Source organism: Sciurus carolinensis, chromosome 16 (genome assembly GCF_902686445.1).
Source record: "Sciurus carolinensis chromosome 16, mSciCar1.2, whole genome shotgun sequence".
Classification (NCBI taxonomy): domain Eukaryota; kingdom Metazoa; phylum Chordata; class Mammalia; order Rodentia; family Sciuridae; genus Sciurus; species Sciurus carolinensis.
The window spans coordinates 48,902,514-48,921,153 of NC_062228.1; the positions used below are offsets into that span (position 1 = coordinate 48,902,514).

The 18,640-nt window shown below is 60.7% G+C and overlaps 1 protein-coding gene across 4 annotated transcripts in view; it reads left to right on the forward strand.

The window, feature by feature from the left end:
* Positions 1–18,640, forward strand: part of Actn4 (actinin alpha 4) — a 68,379-nt gene that overhangs the window by 44,838 nt on the left and 4,901 nt on the right. For 2 of the 4 annotated variants that reach the window (XM_047527405.1, XM_047527407.1), the window contains exons 4-14: positions 1,112–1,198; positions 2,272–2,359; positions 4,528–4,606; positions 5,569–5,650; positions 6,369–6,454; positions 10,128–10,220; positions 11,391–11,621; positions 12,259–12,406; positions 15,598–15,748; positions 18,156–18,264; positions 18,461–18,601. In XM_047527405.1, the coding sequence (XP_047383361.1) occupies positions 1,112–1,198; positions 2,272–2,359; positions 4,528–4,606; positions 5,569–5,650; positions 6,369–6,454; positions 10,128–10,220; positions 11,391–11,621; positions 12,259–12,406; positions 15,598–15,748; positions 18,156–18,264; positions 18,461–18,601 (1,295 nt within the window). Of the gene's footprint in view, positions 1–1,111; positions 1,199–2,271; positions 2,360–4,527; positions 4,607–5,568; positions 5,651–6,368; positions 6,455–7,382; positions 7,469–10,127; positions 10,221–11,390; positions 11,622–12,258; positions 12,407–15,597; positions 15,749–18,155; positions 18,265–18,460; positions 18,602–18,640 lie in introns of all 4 variants that reach the window. The other 2 variants (XM_047527406.1, XM_047527408.1) reach the window with 1 other exon arrangement.

An 18,640-nucleotide genomic window follows, 5' to 3' on the forward strand; every position in this document is an offset into this window, starting at 1 on the left:
CTGGGTGATAGACAGCGTATGTCCTTGTCCTGAACATCCAGAGCTGCCTGGGCTGTTGGCCTGTGGTCCACCTGGCCGCTCCCCCGCTGGGACCGACAGTGCCCCTTTCCTTGTGGGCGTGTCCTGGGGAGGTGGCCCCGAGCTTTTCCTCAGCTCTGTCCTTCTCAGCCTTGCCTGCCCCCAGGTGTCCTGCTCCTGAGGGGCCGTGTCTGTGCTGGGCCTCCGGGGGCACCTGGAGCTCGCCTTCGCCTGGCTGCCGTCCGGCCTCTCCTCCTTTCCTCTGATCTGGTTTTGCAGGCCCCCTGTTGGTGTGTTGAGATGTGGGGCAGCAAGGGAAGCTGGTTTTGAGAGGTGGCACTGGGCAGAGGCTCGAGGGAGGAGAGGCCCCAGCCATTGCAGGGAAGCGGGCGGGGCACCTCCATCGCTGGACAGAGGTTGAGGTCCTGAAAGCAAAAGGAGCCCTGGCTTGCTGGAGGACACAGCAGAGGGTACCAGGAGGGGGCAGGACAGTCACCCTGTAGGTCACAATGAGGAACACAGGCATCCTCTCAGGCACATGAAATCTTCAGCAGGGGCGCAACACCATCTGACACGCCTGGCCACTGTGGAGAGGTGAACTGACTAGGGCTCTGAAGGAGGCAGCCATCCTGCTTTGCAGGAAGTGGCAGTGGTGTGAACAAGGGCAGCAGCCGTTCAGGTTGAAGGAAGCAGCAGAGCCCCAGCCTGGTTGTGCAGCATGTGCAATGACCCATCAGGCCGTCTCAGCCCAGGCAGGGCCATCCACTCACGGGCAGAATCCTGCCTGAGCGTAGGTGCCACGACACAGGTGTGAGCAGAGGGTCACACACCTGGGACAGTCCTCTCGGAGCGGTTCCGTGAGCTGGGCTTCGACAATGAGCTGTCCCAGGGGAAGAGGCCTCCATGACCCAGGAAACAGACGGAGCCCTAGGCACGCAGCAGCAGGGGCAGCAGGGGCGGGCTTTTAGAACAGTGCTTCCTGGACAGGCTGCGAGGCCCCTTTCCTCCTAGGGAGTCCAGGAGGGCAGCCTGGGGTCCAGTCGGAGAGCTGAGCTGGTCTCCCTGCAGTCTAACCGCCTCCTTCCCTGTGCAGAGATTGTAGACGGCAATGCGAAGATGACCCTGGGGATGATCTGGACCATCATCCTCCGCTTCGCCATCCAGGACATCTCCGTGGAAGGTGAGACGTGGCAGAGAACCGACTCTTCACCTCCCGTGGGGGGCGAGATAGAGCCCTTCCTGGAGCTCCGTCTCTCCTTCTTCCTTGGGAGGCTCGCAGAGGTGGCCTTTCACAGGAATGAGTGTGCAGAGTCCCGGCCTCCCGCCCATCCCATGACCTTGCTCTAATGGCCCCTCGTCGGGACTCCCGCACTCCCCTCATGAAGCAGGCAAGGGCGACTGACCCCATCATCTCACAGCTGGGAACTCTGGGTACCAGGGATTGAACCCAGGGCCCCTGAGCCACTGAGCCACATCACCAGCCCTTTTTAAATATTTCTTTTAGAGACAGGGTCTCTCTGAGTTGCTTAGGGCCTCGCTAGGTTGCTGAGGCTGGCTTTGAAGCTGGCTCCTCCTGCCTCAGCCTCCCGAGCTGCTGAAATTACAGGCGTGTGCCACCGGGCCCAGCTACAGCTGGGAACTCGAATCATGGACCAAAGTGCCAGAGTTGGGCCTGAGCTGGTTCTCTTTCTGCTTGACACCCCCACCTTTAGGCCTTTGCTTCAGGGGACCTGGTGACAGTCCAGGCCATTCAGAAATGGGCTTCGCTTCCCTCCAGCAACCCGTGTGCGCCACAGAATGAGAAAAGCTGCCAGGCCAGCTGATGGAGGGGGCTCCTGGGTGCCAGGTCGCAGCAGTGACCAGGACAGATGTGTTCCCTGACTAATGGAACTCCCAATCTGAGGACAGCCAAACTGTCCACGAGGAGCAGACGGGCCTCCTAGGCCTTGTGGACTTTCACCCTGTTGAGCAGAGGCCGAGGCAGCTGAAGGCAGCTCTGGTCAGGGGCGCAGCACAGGCTCACTTCCTAACTGCCCTGTCCCAGGTCGCCCTGGCCGGCAGGCTCTCCTTGGCGCTGGCAGGGTTAGGCCGGGCTGTGCATCCTGGCAGTTGGGATGGGCAGGGGTCTGCCGTCGTGACGGTGGACGTCCTCCCGCTTGGGTTGTGTTTTTCCCAGACCTGAGGCTAGAAGTCCTCCGTGGGTTGAGTCCTGAGGTCTGATTTGAGTCAGTCTCATTCCTGTGTGTTTTGCAGAGACCTCTGCCAAGGAAGGGCTCCTCCTCTGGTGCCAGAGAAAGACAGCGCCATATAAGAACGTCAATGTGCAGAACTTCCACATCAGGTAAGTGCCAGCGCAGGCCCCCGTCTCCACCCCTGCCTCCGCCCCAGGAACCATGGTGCCTCCTCCCTCCTGCCCCAGCTCCTGTGTTTTTATCGTGGCCTGTGAGATGCCAGCCCTCAGTGCGTCCCTGTCCCAGCCCCTGAGATACTCCTGGAAGGAGCCCTGGTCTCTGAAGAGCATGACCCTATGTACATGTATGAGTACGTGAATGGTGTGAGTCTACGTAGTGCACAACTGTAGAAATGAAAGGTTGTACCCCCTTTGTGGACACTGAATCAAAATGCAGTCTGTAAAAATACAAATTAAAAAATAAGTAAATAAATAATAACTCTCAAGGGAAAAAAAAAAAGAGCAACCCCCCAAGCTCCCCCTGCGTTTTGGTGTCTTGGCAGGGCTAGTCCTTATGTTGTTACTTAGAGGCAGGGAAAGTGCACTCTCTGCTAAGGTGAGCAGCACTAGGCTTAGCCACCACCTGCTCCCCCGGCGTGAGGAGGGTGACCCAGGTGAGGTCCAGAGTGTGGTAAGGGGTGGAGCGGCCCACTGGTTAGGAGCACAGGCTCAGAGCAGGTCCTGTGTGGTGTGTGACTTTGCCCCTCTGAGCCTCTGGGACGGGTACACAGGTGCCACAGGGGCCCTGGTGTGTCGTGAGAGCCCCGTGCTGGATGTCGAGAGCCTTTCCCATCATACTCCACTGTTGATAGCACACACATGGTCCATGGTCCCCACACCTGGCTCTTTTTTTTTGGTACTGGGCACTGAACTCAAGGGTGCCTGACCATGGAACTGCATCCCCAGCCCTTTTATATTTCTATTTGGAGACAGGGTCTTGTTAAGTTGCTTAGGGCCTCACTAAGTTGCTGAGGCTGGCCTTGAATTCACAATCCCCCTGCCTCACTCAGCCCCCTGAGTTACTGGATTGCAGGTGTGCGTCCCTCCCTTGACGTCCCTCTATGTCTCTCTTTCCTTCTCCTGCCATCAGATGGCTGATGCTCCCACCTGTTTATTTCTTCAGCCAGTAAACGCTGAGACGCCGCTCCCGCGAGGGGATCCAGCAGCACAGGGCAGAGGCCCTGTGTGGGCAGTTCACCCAGCAGGGGGAGCCCAGCTAAGGTGCATGGCACACAGTGCAGGTGGAGAGAAGTGCCGCGTAAAGGTGGCAGAACCGAGCGGGGTGATAGATGTAACCAGCTGACATCGAGCTTGACCCCAGAAAGAACCAGCTCTTTAAGGATCTCAGGGAGGAGGCTCTAACTAGCGTCGCTTGTGACCAGCTCATGACCTTATAGAGGATCATTTGCTGCAGAGACCCCCAGGACATGCACACCCAGGCTCCCTGCAGGGGGACGAGGGCCCCAAGCCAGGGCTTCCTGCGTGTTAGGCAGGTGCTCTGCCACTGAGCTGCAGTCCCTGCCCCGCCCCGCCTTTTTTTTTTTGGTTTTGATATACTTGCTGTGTTACCCAAGCTTGGCCTTGAACTTGTGATCCTCCTGACTCATTCTCCCTAGTATAGTAGCTGGATTTCAGGCCGAGCCATGGCGCCTGACCACACCCAGGCATTTGGACAGCCCACGCCTGGCCCTCCCGTGGGTCAGCCGAGGTGCAGGATCACACCACACACACTGGCCTCTTGCACCTGGCTCCCCATAGTGGGCCTGTCTCGTTCAGCGGGTGCTTGGTGTACAGTGCTCAGCAGGTCAGGCCACCTTGGTCACACAGTCCTTGTTGCACTGGTCTAAGCATTTATTCCTTTACTCCTCCCCATGCCCCGTGAGGTAGAGGAGATCATGTGACTTGACCCCCTGTCTGGCTCCAGATGTCATACTCAGTCACTGTGCCATATCATGTCCCTGTAGCACCTGCCACACACCAAACCCTCAAGAAAATGGAAGTTAATAATGGCATTGGGTGCCACTCCACATTCCCCCTGCAGTGAGAGCTCCCGCCTCGCGACCTTTACTTTTGTGATTTCTTTCTTTTTTTTTTTGTACTAGGGATTGAACCCAGGGGCGCTAACCATTGAGCCACATCCTCAGCCCTTTTTTATTTAGAGATAGGGTCTCACCGAGTTGCTCAAGGCCTCACTAAGTTGCTGGGGCTGGCCTTGAACTCGCGATCCTCCTGCCTCAGCCTCCTGAGCCACTGGGATAACCTTTGCTTTTCATCTCCAGCTGGAAGGACGGTCTTGCCTTCAATGCTCTGATCCACCGGCACAGGCCAGAGCTAATCGAATACGACAAGCTGAGGAAGGTACGCCTCCTGAGCTGCCCCGGTGGCCTCGCGCGCTTGAGCTGCCCTGACTCTGGGCCACCATCCCTAAGGCCAATGCCCATGGCTGGCTTCTGCTCCACGGGGCAGGCTGGTGGCGCCTCATACCCGTCCTCCCAGGTCTCCGGCGGGCGCTGGCTTGCCTTCCTCGTTCCCTCAGGGATTGTCCCATCTGCTTCCATGGGTCTTGCAGGTAGCCAGGGCTCTTCTAGGCCTTCTCCTTCGTCCTCTCCCCTTACTGGCTTCTGGTTTTAGCAGCCATCCTCCTCTGCCCAGGTGGGAGGTGAGGAGGGGGTTCCAGCCATCGCCTCGGGCCAGCACCTGCTGCGTGTGAGAGCCAGCTGGGCCCTGGGCACTCCCCACTTTGGGGAGGGCAGGGCAGTATGTCCAAAGCAAACCACCACAGGAGGCTGCCCGAGTGTGCCAGCTGGCCTGGTTGGAGAAGGGCCTGCAGGAGGAGCAGCTTCAAGCCGGAGGAGGGCATTTTTAGAAACAGACCCTCAGGCAGCCCCTGTGGTCACAGTGAGAATGTGAATCAGGCTCCAGCTGGAAACTGACAGGGGAAGCAAGGGTCGGGAGCAGGGTCTCTAGTCCCGAGCTGTGGAGACTGCACGCGGGAGCGGGGGCACCCCAGGAGCTGGACCTCGGGTGCTCTGTTTGCTCCCCGTACCTGTCCCAGTGCTCTCTCAGCTGGGCCACACCTGCAGGTGTCAGGGCAGGAAGTCCATCTAGGATTCCTGGGTGGCTGGGAAACCTGTGACGAGCACACACCTGCATTTTCGTGCAGAAGTGCTTGGCTCATGGTGGGCATTGCACTCGCCTCCCTGGACACCTGAAGATGCCTTCCCAGCCTGCCGCTGGCCTCCCCACTCCCAGGCCAGCCCTTGTGCCCTGAGCCCCCGTGTCCTTGCCCTGACTGCTCCCTGCTCACCTCCTCCTCACAGGACGATCCAGTTACCAACCTGAACAATGCCTTCGAAGTGGCTGAGAAATACCTCGACATCCCCAAGATGCTGGATGCAGAGGGTCAGTATGCCTTTTGGCTCCGTTACCACCTCCTTCACGCCTCGCCTGTCTAGCCTGGCTCCGGGCAAGTGCCCCTGGGCTCACCGAGCTTAGGGGTCGTCTCAGGGAGCTGAGCTGGCAGAGAGCGGGAAGGGCTGAATAAAGCCTGGTGAACCAGAGACACCTGGACAGCTGTGTCACCCTGGGGCCCAGAGCAGGGCAGCCTGAGCCAGCCCAGATGCTTTGAGGGACAGAGAAGGGTGGATTGCTGTCTCCTGAAGGGTTGGCTCTGGGGGCCTGGGCAGTGGCGAGGTGGCTGCAGAGGACTGGCTCCAGGCTTCCTGCACACAGCCTGGCCTCCCTCTGCCTGGCCTGTTGTCCAGAGACCGCTAGGGTGGAATTTTGTTTCTTCCTTTTCTGGCCTCGCTCTAGCCAGCACCACCCCTGACCAGGATCCATGTCTCTGGCCTTTGGTGGCCCTTGGAGTTGACTGTCCTTCAGCCCCTTGAGGCTGTCCTCAGAGGAAGTGGCCTCCTTCTAGTCTAGTTCTCACAGCCTTGGCCTTTCCGAGACTGTGGGGGTCAGGGGCGGAGGGTGCGGCCAGACCTGCCAGACCCACCAGGTGCCCCATCAGTTCTGAGGTCCTTCTCCCAGGACAGCTGTGGTCTTGGGAGCCCAAGGGTCCCGGAGAGCAGCACCACCCTGCCCAGGCGGTTTAACCCTTGTCGTTCACTTGCAGACATCGTGAACACGGCCCGGCCCGACGAGAAGGCCATAATGACCTATGTGTCCAGCTTCTACCATGCCTTTTCAGGAGCGCAGAAGGTACCGGGCAGGGCCGGGCAGGCCCTCCTCGCCGCCACTGCCCAATGCCGCCGCTGCCTCTCGCCTCCCACGCTCACCTCATTTCTCTTGCAGACGGCAGTGGCCTCTCTCCGACTGGAAGCCACCCCCCCACTCCTGGGCACTGCTGCCCGTTCAGTCTTTGCTCTTAGTGTCGCTCCAGTCCTAGTGCAGGCCAGGCTTTGTTCTAGACAGTGAGGATAGAGTGGGACCAAATCAGGCAAGTCCCCTGCCCTGCGAGAGCGTCCACCTGGCGTCACCACCTCACGTCAACAGGGCAGGTTGTTCATGTGGCGAGCCGTGTGGTAGAGGACTTGGGACAGGGCGCCTGGAGAGCTGGCTGCTTGACCGGCTGTGAACAGGAAGGGTGACGAGAAGGAGCTGGGGTCATGTTAAAGGCATTCCAGAAAGAGGGTGGGGGGTGCAGAGCCCTGAGGCAAGAACCGGCTTTGACCAGGAAAAGGCTGGAGAGGCGTGAATGAGGCGACGACAGCACGCGGGCCAGAGTGTCCAGGGTCACACAGTCGGGGACACAGAGAGCGAGGCTAAGCCCTTAGAAGAACATCAGGAGTTCTGTGCAAAGGTGGAAGGAAGCCCCACAAACACGATCCCACCCGCGCTCTCAGAAAACCAGTCGGTCAGCACTAGGTTCCTCCAGCCCAAAACAAAGCTGCTTCTGCAGAGGCCGGCAGGTCTGTTTCAGGCCCGTCCTGGTTTGGAAAGGAAGGCAACTCACTGGGATCCTCTCCCTCCACACGCCGGGCAGGCCGCGCCCACCCAGGCCTGAGCCGGGCTGGCTTCCAGTCCAGAGCAAGCGCTATCCTCCCGCATGAGCCTGGGCCCGCCGCGCCCTCCCTGCCTCTTTCACTCTCTCCTGCCTCTCTCTCTCCTTCTCTCTCTCTCTGCGCAGATATTGTGGGTACTCTGAGGCCAGATGAGAAGGCCATCATGACTTACGTGTCCTGCTTCTACCACGCTTTCTCGGGGGCCCAGAAGGTGAGCTGGGGTGGGAGGACCCCTTGCTGCTGTGGCTGCGGACTCACCCTCTGTCACCCTTGTGTCACCACTGTCTGTCCACGTAGGGTCGGATCCCTGGCTAAGCATGGGACCCGGAAGGGCCACCCGGGGCAGGTGTCTCGTGACTTTGTGTCCCCAGTGCCTCCCACCATTTGCGGGGACCTCTGCAGAGGCCCCCAGATGTGCTGTCTTTGAGCACAGCTGTGAGCTGGCAGTGACGTCCTGCTCCGACAGGAGACAAGCCCAGTGTCACAGTAGGTGGCAGAGCCGGGCTTGGACCCTCGGCATCCCGTCCCCTGTTGCCGTTATCCCCATCAGGCCTCCGCCTGCTGCACCCTGTCACCCCGAGGCTCCCCTTGGGCTCAGCTGCACAGGCTGGCCTTCTCTAGAACTCCGCAGCCCTCCGGCCCCTGCCCCCCAAGAGAGCCAAGCTGCCGCGGGCATAGCTGGCAAAGGTGTCGGTGCCCAGAGGCCTCTCCCTGAGCCCAGCTGACCTCTTGCTGCCCCAGCTCCTCGGGGCTTTCATTCGGGCACCTCCTCTCCCTGCCTGGTCTCTGCGGTGTCTCGGGCAGCACATGCCACTGATTTTGAGTTAGTGCTTGGCAGAGTGGGCGGCGGAGGAGGAAGAATCAGCCCTGGTCTAAAACAGAAGAGGGAATCTAGGTTGAAAGGCGGAGAGCCATGTCTAAAGTCACGGGACAGTGGTTCCCGCTGCCTTCCGTAGACCACCTTTGGGCAACCTGACCTGGCCCTCCTCTGTCACCTTGTGTGACCTTGGATAAGGCACATCACCCTCAGTGTCCCCATCCCCAAAATAGGGCTCATAGTAGCCCCTGCCCCTCTTACAGGATCATTCTGGGGCAAACGGGACCCTGCAGGCACAGCGGTATTCCGTAAATGGCCAGGGAGTAGTAGTGGTCAGTGGGGTTGGCCCTGCCCAGCCAGGCGGGCAGTGGCTTTTCCTGTGCCCCTGACCACATGAACAGGTGGAGCCCCTTCTCCTCCTACGGGCAGGTGACTGGGCTGAGGTGTGCCACGTTCTGCTAGAGGGCACGTCAAGGAGCACGGAGGGAGGCCAGGTGGGGATGGGAGCGGCGGAAGTTCCTCCTATGGACCTGACCTCCAGCATGTGTGCCCCCCCTACCCACCACACCACCCTCGCCAGGGGGCCTTTCTTCCTGAAATGCCCCCCTGTGCTTGGAGCTGAACTCTGGTGGGGGGCCGTGAGGGATTTGTGGGAGCAGGAGCTGGCAGGCAAGCATGGGCCAAGTGTCTGGAGGATTCTGAGGCCTAGGAGGCTTGCTGCCGACCTCCTCTGGAGGAGAGAGAGGCCACCCGCCTGGCTCTGGCCTGTTCTAGAAGGCGAGTGCTAGGTTCAGACAGGCAGTGCTGGGCTGTGAATCTGCCTCTCAGGTCACCTTATTTTATTGCTGTTATCATTTCCCCAGATCCTCAATTCAGTCTCTCTAACAGTTGCCTTCTGGGGTTTTGTTTCATAACTGCAAGGTCACCTCGGCCTGGCCTTGAGCATGCCCTGTCTCCTGATGGTCACTGAAACGGTCGTACGCTCTTCCTTGGCTCGCTCACTCGCCCACCAGCTCTGAGCACCCAGAACGCCCCACCCCGGGCCGGGTGCCAGGAATTCAGTGAAGCCACACACCTGTGACCAGCAGCTCCCTGGTAGCAGAGTGGATTTAAGCTTAGGGTGCCAGGTGTCTCTGGCCACTCAGGGGTCAGAAACGGACCCCTCGACTCCCCCACCAGCTGCCACCTGGCTGTGCTTCCTGTGTTCACCAGCTGAGGCCCTCGTGAACCTCACCTCTGAGGAGCACTGCCCAGTGTCCCTGGGTGTCCTGCAGCATGCTTCAGGGTGCGCACCCCTCTGTGCACGCGCTCACACGGCCTCCGCTGACCTGTGCCCTCCCAGCCTGCCCCGCGCAGTGTGTGGACGGGAGAGGCCTGTAGCAAGCCGGCCCGGAGCAGTCTCCCAAGCCTCTCTGTTTTCCTCCCCATCGCTCTGTAGACCCTCCTCACTATTTCTGTTCCTGTTCTGTTGCTGTTCCAACTCCTCTTGGACCCTTTCTGTGCTTCCTGAAAGGTACCTGGTCCCCCGTGTGGCACCCTCCCCTCCTGCTCCTCACCTGTGCTTCCCCAGCAGACACCTGGGCTCTCACCATGGTGTCCTCCGGAGCCACGGCTTCCCTCTGCCCCAGACTCTGACTTCTGCCCACCGAGCTGGCGACGCCCGCCTGGGGAGAAGGGGCCGCGTGCATTCTACCTGCACCGGCCTCCAGGCTCCTTCAGGGCAGCAGCCCCCGTCTGGCTCTAGCCTCCCTCAGCTACTTTCCACCTGGGAGGCTCCTCCAGGACCTGGGCCCATTGCAGTCCCCCCACCGCTCCTCTTCGTGGGGCACGAGGGCTTATTCTCAGAAGTGGGGGCTCCACGCCTCAGCGCACCCAGGGACCCAGCTCCCTGGGCCCACGGCCGCTGCGGGCCGTCTTGTTGGAGTTGCGCTTCCTTCCCTTCCCTCCTCGGGAAGTTCTCTGTGGGCTGCGGACAAGCTGCTTTCCAGGGACGCACTGTTGGCGGGAGGGTCTCTGAGCCCGTGGGGGTCCTGACAGCCCTCTCCCACCCCAGGCGGAGACTGCAGCCAACCGCATCTGCAAGGTGCTCGCCGTCAACCAGGAGAACGAGCACCTGATGGAGGACTACGAGCGACTGGCCAGCGATGTGAGTGCCCCGCATCCCCAGCCCTCTGGCCCCTGACTCCGCTGAAAGTTCTCGTTGCCCTTGGCCAGAGGTCCCTGCAGCCCTGGTAGGGAGAAGGCAGGCGTGGCAGCAAGAGCCAGCAGAGGTCAGGAGGGCACAGACCACGGAGTGGCCGAGTCAGGCGTGGCCTTTGGTCTGGCTTCAGAGGGTCAGAACCTGGCCCCCGCACCAGCCGGCCCCCGCGTCCCCAGCTTGTCCCTGCAGAGGTGCTCAGCAGCCACCTGACTTCTTCGAAAGCCAGTGGTTTCCCACCTTTGAGATTTCACAGACCGGAAACATTTAAAAAGTATCTGACAACCAATCCAGAGTGGCCGACTTTTTATTTTGCCTAGTTGAGGACATTTTACAAAAGCAAAACTGGGGCGAGGCTCAGCGACTGAGCTCTTGCCTGCCACGCACAGGCCTGTACTCCGCCCCTGGTGCTGCGGAATGGCCGCAGCAAAGCTGCGTACGCGTGCTGTGGCCTCATGCCCAGCCCCAGACAAGGCAAACAGCAGCTTGAGGCCCCGCCTTTGCCCTGGAAGGACTATGGCCCAAGTGCTGAGCTGCGCCCTGTCAGGCAGGTGCCTTTGCCCTTGGCTCCCTCACTTGGCCGGGGTTGGTCTTTGGGAGCCACTTCTGCAAGTGCACTGCAGTAGAAAGTTACTGCCTTTACCTTCCTGGAATCGTTCCAGAACGTCTAGTCTGTCTGTCTGTCCCGTCACTTGCTCCGCTAAAGGTCAGAGTAGCTCCTAAGAATACATGTGACTTTCTTTTCCAGTTTTCTGATTTTTTGTGTCCCAGGCAGGGTGAGGCTGACAGATAAGCTCACTGAAGCCAGGGCAGTGGGTCACCTGACAGCGTGGGCGGGGCTTCTGAGGAGGGGTGTTGGGCTGAGCTACCCACTAAACCTGGGGGAGGAAGACTGAGAGCAAAAGGCACAGCCAGGAAGTAGCCAGGAGCAGCTTGGTGGTTCTTAGGGAGCATGTGTTCCCCGAGTCCTACCCTGTGGGATCCTCGACAGAATCATGGAGGAGCCAGGCTGGGCAAGAGCGAGCCCTGGCGACAGGCCCGTAACCATCCAGATCCTGTGCGCCCGCAGCTGGGCGCAGCCCCCCGCAGAGGTTGCCACAGCTGCTTGTGTGCCCACAGCTCCTGGAGTGGATCCGGCGCACCATCCCCTGGCTGGAGGACCGCGTGCCCCAGAAGACCATCCAGGAGATGCAGCAGAAGCTGGAGGACTTCCGCGACTACCGGCGCGTCCACAAGCCGCCCAAGGTGCAGGAGAAGTGCCAGCTGGAGATCAACTTCAACACACTGCAGACCAAGCTGCGCCTCAGCAACCGCCCCGCCTTCATGCCCTCGGAGGGCAGGATGGTCTCCGTGAGTTCCCCGCTTCCAGCCGCCACCCTGGGCGGGGCCTCCCCTGCAGGACTGCGGGGCAGCTGGGAGGGGCGGAAGCAGCTCCAGAGCAGCCCTGGGGCTTGGCCAGCCCGCACTCGGCCTCTGGGGGGTCAGGCTGGGCCTTCACACTGCGCCACACCTCATCACTCCCGGGTGTTACACTTAAGTTTTACTCACCCCCAAACCCTAACATGGTTTGTGTGGGATTTTGAATTTGGACCCCTAGGCTGCCGTAACTCCAGGATCAGGGAGTCACCTCTGGCCTCATAGCCTCATGTGCAGCGCCCATCCACCCATCTGTCCATCCGCTCACTCAGCAGTTCACAGATTCATGTGGTTAATCCAAAGGAACTGATGGACCAGGCATGGTGGCACACACCTGTAATCCCAGTGGCTCTGGAGGCTGAGGCAGGATTGCAAATTCCAAACCAGCCTCAGCAAAAGCGAGGCATTAAGCAACTCAGTGAGACCCTGTCTCTACATAAAGTACAAAGAAGGGCTGTGGATGTGGCTGGGCACACAGACGTGGCAAGGCGGGGTCAGGCAGGACTCTGGCCTCTGCTGCTGACCCTCTGTCAGCCTCCTGTGATGGCCCTGCCCTCTCCTGCCCCCACAGGACATTAACAATGGCTGGCAGCACCTGGAGCAGGCGGAGAAGGGCTACGAGGAGTGGCTGCTGAACGAGATCCGAAGGCTGGAGCGGCTGGACCACCTGGCAGAGAAGTTCCGGCAAAAGGCCTCCATCCATGAGGCCTGGACTGACGGTACGGACTGCCCCTCCCCCTGCTCAGATGTGCGCACGCTCGGAGCCCTGCTGTGCAGGTCTCTGCTCCAGCCCCTTCCTGTCTGTCTGAATGCTGCCTGGGACTCATCCAGACCCAGGCAGCGGGGTGCACCTGGGCCGGGTCTTCCTTCTTGCCCAGTCTGCTCTGGCCTCAGAGATTATTTTCAGGCCCCTTCCTGGGTCATCAAAGGGCAGTCATCCAGGAACGCAGCCAAGCCCTCTGCTCTTTAGGCAAGTGACTGCATGCCTGTCGGCTCTGCCGTGGCTTCCCTGAGCACGGTTCCCGTCCCCATCCGGGTCAGGCACATGAGCAGGGCCCTCCTGTCCCTGGCACCCATGTTTGGACAGTCTGCCCTCCTCCCGCGCTGTCGTGACGTGGCCTCATGCTGCAGAGCTCCTGTGCTCCCGGCTCTGCTGCACGCCAGGCCTGGGAGCTGCCTCTGGTTCTGCCGCGGGACCTGTGGGCAGCGCTCACTGACCGCCAGCCGCGCGTGGGAGCCCTCCTCACCCTGCCTCAGGGCCTCCTGCCACGGTCCTGGGCCCCTGTGAGACGGGTCCACTGCGAGGGAAGGCCATGTTGCCTCCTGTTTCCGTTGATCCTGGGGCTGCCTGTCCCTTGGCTCAGGGCGTAGAATTCCATCACGTCCCTGGCCCTCGGTCGGGACCAGACCACAGTTGAGATTCCAGATTCCAGGGGCCAGAAAGCCCTCGGAAAACTACCAGTGCCTGAGAAAGGAAAGCAAAGCACCCACAGGCCAGGGCTGTAGTTCATGGAGGCCCTTGGTTCAGTCCCCAGCTCTGGTGGGGACGGGGGAGGACAAACAAAAAAAAAAGAGCCCTCCACAAGACTCCCTTGCTCCCGTGCGGCCTGCCTCCTCCTGGCCCTCCTGACCCTCCTCCGCCACCGCCTAGCTGACTCCACTTCTCGCGTGTGTGCTTCTCAGCTCCTCCAGCCCACACTCCAAACAGAATCCTCATCGAGCCTCTGGGACCTCCCTAGCCACCCTCCACCCTCGGCTTCATGGGCTGGCCACCCCACCTCTAGCCAGATGCTGAGACCCCTCCCACAGGCCTGTGCCCGCTCCCTGTGTCCCTGGCCGTGGCCACTCACGCCCTCCATGTTAGCTCGACCCGCCCTTCTCCAGCAGCAGTGCCAGGGCCACAGCAATCCCAGGGGGAGTGCAGTGGGGGACCCACGGAGAGGCCAGGAGGCGGGATGGGGGTGCCTCAGGAAGGTGGGACCCCAGGAGGAGGGCGTGTGGGCGCGGTGCTGTCTTAGTTCATGTTTCGTAAACATCTCTTCAGCCACCTCCCCAGCCCGGCCTGTACACAGCAGCTTTCCAGGTAGGAAGACCCCGCCTGGGAATGCTCTGGCCAGCAAAAGTGGGCATTTCCCTTGTCCTAGAACCCCTGGCCACATAAAGGAGAGGTCATGGCACCTGCATCCCACACTCAGGCGGAGACGTCCCTTGCTGTCATTATCCATGTGCTCCTCCTCATGGCTCCTGTGGGTTCTCCTCCTGGGGACATCTTTCAGTGCCCTCTCCAGGGCTCAGGAAACCCTGGGAAACAGCTTCCTAAAGGACGTGGATGTGATGGCCCACCAGAGCCCGTCCCAGGGGTGACTGGGTCTGGCCTTCACCTCTAGGCATTTAGAGGTCTGCATAGTCCTGGTTCAGGGGCCTCCAGCGTCCCTGCCTGGCTAGGTGTCCACCTCTGCCACAGGCACTTTGGCATCTCGCCCTGCCCCTGCGTCAGCCCAGAGCCCAGGCAGAGCTGCCAACTCTCATTCTCAAGACCCGAAGCTTGTCCTCGGAACCACCAATTATGCAAAACTGGAGAGCAGGCTGGCCTCGCAGTCCCCGCTGTGTCCCTGCAGCACAGGCCGCTGCCTCAGCCCAGCTAGGGGTGCTCGGGCTGGCTTGCAGGGCTGCAGAGCTGAGCGTCCACGCTGGTTCCTCTCGGACTTGGATTTCCTGAAAATGAAACCAAACCAAGCCCCAGTGCGGCTGTGTCCCTTCTCTGGCTGCCCCTTGGCCTGCTGTGCTGAAGCCGAGCGCTAACCTGCTATTTCTGGTTCCCGCCCCCAGAGACGGCAGAACTGCGAGCCTGCCATGGAGGTCCAGCCTCCTGCCCTCGGGCGGGGGTGGGCCAGACGAGCACTGGCCTGCCTTCCAGGCCTGTCCCAGGGGTGGCTGGTAGCTGGACAGACGAGGCCGTGGGTGGCTGAGAGGAGGGTGGCACTGGCTCCATGCCCACCATTCTCAGGCGTCACCTCACTGAAACTTAGGAGAGCCCAATGTTGTGTATCTGTTGTTGGCCCCATTTTACAGATGAAGGATGGGACCCAGAGAGCTTAGTCACCACATGGGTGGCAGCTGTTTGTCAGGTGCTCCAGAGCAGAGCCAAAAGGGGCTCTCTGAGCTGCCACACCAGGCAGAGGAGGTCAGCTACGGCAGGGCCCCTGCAGGAGCTGGGGCCTAACTCCCCCCGCCCCCGACTGGCGCGTTCCTCTCCGCTCCTGTCCGCTCCTGTCGCTTCACTGGCCTGCAGGGCTGGCTCGAGCTTTTGTTCTGGGTATATAATTAGTCAGGCTCCAGGACTAATGACAGTGTTCCTCCCTTCAAAGGCCTAACAAGGAGCCTCGCCCACTGCTGTAAAACCCCCTGGGGCAGTGGGAAGGGGCAGGGGTGTGCGGCAGGACCACCACCAAGGAACCTGGCTCCACAGAGCCGCTGTGCGGGCCCCAGAGCCAGGCTCCCAGAAGAACCCAGACTCCAAGGCTGCCCCTTCCCTGGCCCTGCTGGGGCATGGGCCGTGAGCCAGGTGTTTTTCCAGGTCCTAGCCCTCCAGAAATGGGCATCTAACTTTTTGACCTTACTACCATGGTCCAGTTCTCATGGTCTCCTTCCTACTGGTAAAGGATGCTAAATTCAGAGCACGTGGATTGAGTTAGGATATCTGTCTCAGGTCCACCAACTCCTAGGTCCTTCCAGAACATACTTGGGCCTAAAGATCCCTGGAGGGCAAGGAAGAAGGTTCTGGAAGTTTCTAGACTCATGGCACCATCCTCAACAAGGAAGGATGGGAGTCCCGTCCCCCTTTGCCCTCCTGGTTAGACAACCCATGGCTGCTGTGCTGCTCTCCAAGTGCCTCTCTGCACATCCCCAGGGAAGGAGGCCATGCTGAAACACCGGGACTACGAGACGGCCACCCTGTCAGACATCAAAGCCCTTATCCGCAAGCACGAGGCCTTCGAGAGTGACCTGGCCGCACACCAGGACCGCGTGGAGCAGATCGCGGCGATCGCCCAGGAGCTCAAGTATGCGTGGGCCCGTGGCACCCTGCCTGGGTAGTGGCAGAGGCATCCAGGTTCAGCCTGCTAGGCCTGGAGTGGGGTCCCTGCGCCTTCGTTTCCTTCTGTACCAAGGAGGGGCCCTCTGGGATAAAGCCTTCGGCCCCTCCTTTCTCAGCCCTGGATGAGAAGCAAGGAGCTCTAGATCCTCCGGCAGAGAGGAGGTTGCTGGCCACTGTCCTGAGTCCTCAGGCTTTAGGGGTCCTTGGGTCTCACCCCCCTGCCAGCCATACCCGTTCGCCCCATGGCCCCTGGCGGGGTGGGCCGTTGGCCTCTGCTGCTCCAGCCGCTCCTCCCCGAGGGAACTGGGCTGCACAGTGAGCCCATTGTTCCGCGGGCCTCTTCCCTCCCGCTCAGAATGCGCTTATTGTAAGGCTTTCAGCGGGTTCTCACCCGCCTCCCTGCCCCAGCAGATAAACTCGTGTGCACAGTTAGTACACTGAGCCCGAGCAGTGAATGGGGCCTTATTCCACCAGCGCAGCGGCCACAGCAGGGAGGGCCCAGAGAGCGGGAGGCCCAGGCCATTACTTCATGGAAAATCCACAGGCCCTAGAGGGGCCGCAGGGCTCCCAAAATAGCCGTCTGCTCAAAAATAGGATCCTTGGCTGGAACCGCCTTTTCCACAGACACCCCTACCCTGCCGCAGACACCCCTACCCTGCCGCAGCCACCCCAGAGTTCTGCCGTTCTGGAGACGGGGGCGCCCTGGCTTCCCTCCCCGCCTCCTCCCTGCAGCCTGGCTGCTGTGTGGTTCCACTGCTCACGGCAGTGTGCCCTGGGGCTTTCACAGACTGGGCACCATTGCCCTCTTGGGCACCACTGGGGTGTCCCTCAGGGTCCTGCATGTCCTGGCCAAGGACAGCAAGGCCATGGGAGCAGGTGTCCTCAGGGACTGAGGGGGTGGGACATGGGCAGGTCCCCCCAGCTGACTGGGGAGGCTCTGTAAGCTGGCAGGAGACACACGGCCAGCCGTGTGAGGTCCATTGCCCTGAGCTGGGGACCCAAGGTCCGTGAATGGCTTTCTAGACTGCCCTGGAGGAGGAGGCAGGGTCCTTTGAGTGCTGTCCATTCCCCCGAGGGTGCGTCAGAAAGGGCCTGGGCTGTCCAGGTGAGCCCGGGGAGCAGCTCCACACACACTAATGAATGGTGACAGCAAAAACTCAGCTCCGTGTACCCCAGGTCACTTCATATCCACAGCAACCTTGTCACAGAGGAGATACGAAGGCACAGAGAGGTCAAGGACCATGCTCAAGGTCACACAGCTAAGGAGTGGTCTAGGCAGGGGTGCAGCCTGGGGCACGGCCTTGCCCCCTCCTGTTGTCACCTGCTCTCCCCTCAGCGTCATGTCCTGCCTGTGGTAGCATGCCTGGCCCGCCCAGAGTTGCTTCTTCCCAGCCCCCAAGATGCCTGCTGCAAGCACATCCAGGGCCTAGACCCGAGAGGGGGCTCCTGGGCTGATGACAGGAGGGCAGGGAGGGGCCAGCACGACTCTGAGCCTGGTGTCTCCCAGGCCACAGTCCTCCAAGTCATAGTCCCCATACAGCAGCACCCCTCACTCAGGTGCAGCCCAGGAAGGGACCAAGGGCACAGCAGATGCCCGAAACCACGAATAATACAGACACGAGGCCTGCTGCGTTTCTCTGTGCGCATGTGCCTGTCCTGAAGCTTAATTCCTACAACGGGCACCTGAAGGCATCACCGCCGGCAGCGGGGCAGACAGAACAGTGGGCTGGGGCAGGGCCTGGGGGCGCGTCTCTCTTGGAGAGTGCCAACGGGGTGTTTTCAAGTCACAGTAACGGAACTGGGGACACCGACCTCAGATACGGGGCCTGCTCTACCCTTATTTATTTGCCTGTTCAGTCAACTTACTTTTTGCTGAAATGTGATAGCTTACTCAGCATGAGGTTGCGTGCTGCTTACGTATTTTCTCTTACTGCCCGTTGAAATGAATTAAATCGTTAATAAATAGCTGATGCTACTTTGACCTACTCGGTTCCAGAGGCTGCTCCGAGCACTTCATGGGACCCCACATGATAACCTCACCCCCGTTTCTCAGAAGAAAGCTGAGGCCTCTAGAGTAGGTGTACGCGGGCCAGATTCCAGGGTTTGGCCCCAGAGCCCTTTGTGTGGACCTCTGCACTCTGCCAGGTGTTCGTTAAGTCGAGGGAACAGCCAGAACGCCAGGCCTGGTGAAGGCTGCACCCCAGCCCCCAGCCTGGGTCCATTTAGAGCGGCAGAGTGAAGGAAGTGAGCGGCAGGAGGGCCCTGCTCCCAGCCCCAGCTCCTCCCGCCCCCGTGGCTGATACTGGCATCCTCGGGCGTTGGCCCTGGGACCCCTGGGGCAGAGGGTCTCATTGCCGTCTGCTGGCCCACAGCGAGCTGGACTACTACGACTCCCACAACGTCAACACTCGGTGTCAGAAGATCTGTGACCAGTGGGACGCCCTGGGCTCTCTGACCCACAGCCGCAGGGAGGCACTGGAGGTGAGGAGGGGACGTGGCACTTACAGCCTGGGCCCCGCTGCCTTGAGGGTGGCGGGTGGAGTGGATGAAGCCCAGATCCGGCTTCTCCTGACCCTCAGGGAGCATGTTACGTCCCTTAGTGCCCCGGAGGCCCCTCCTCCCTCCACTCGCCCACTGACCTCTTCCTGGCTCTCCCTGCCCCCTCCCCACGTCACAGAAAACCGAGAAGCAGCTGGAGACCATCGATCAGCTGCACCTGGAGTACGCCAAGCGGGCCGCGCCCTTCAACAACTGGATGGAGAGCGCCATGGAGGACCTGCAGGACATGTTCATCGTGCACACCATCGAGGAGATCGAGGTCCGGCCTGCCCGGGCCCAGCCTCTCAGGGGCCCGAGG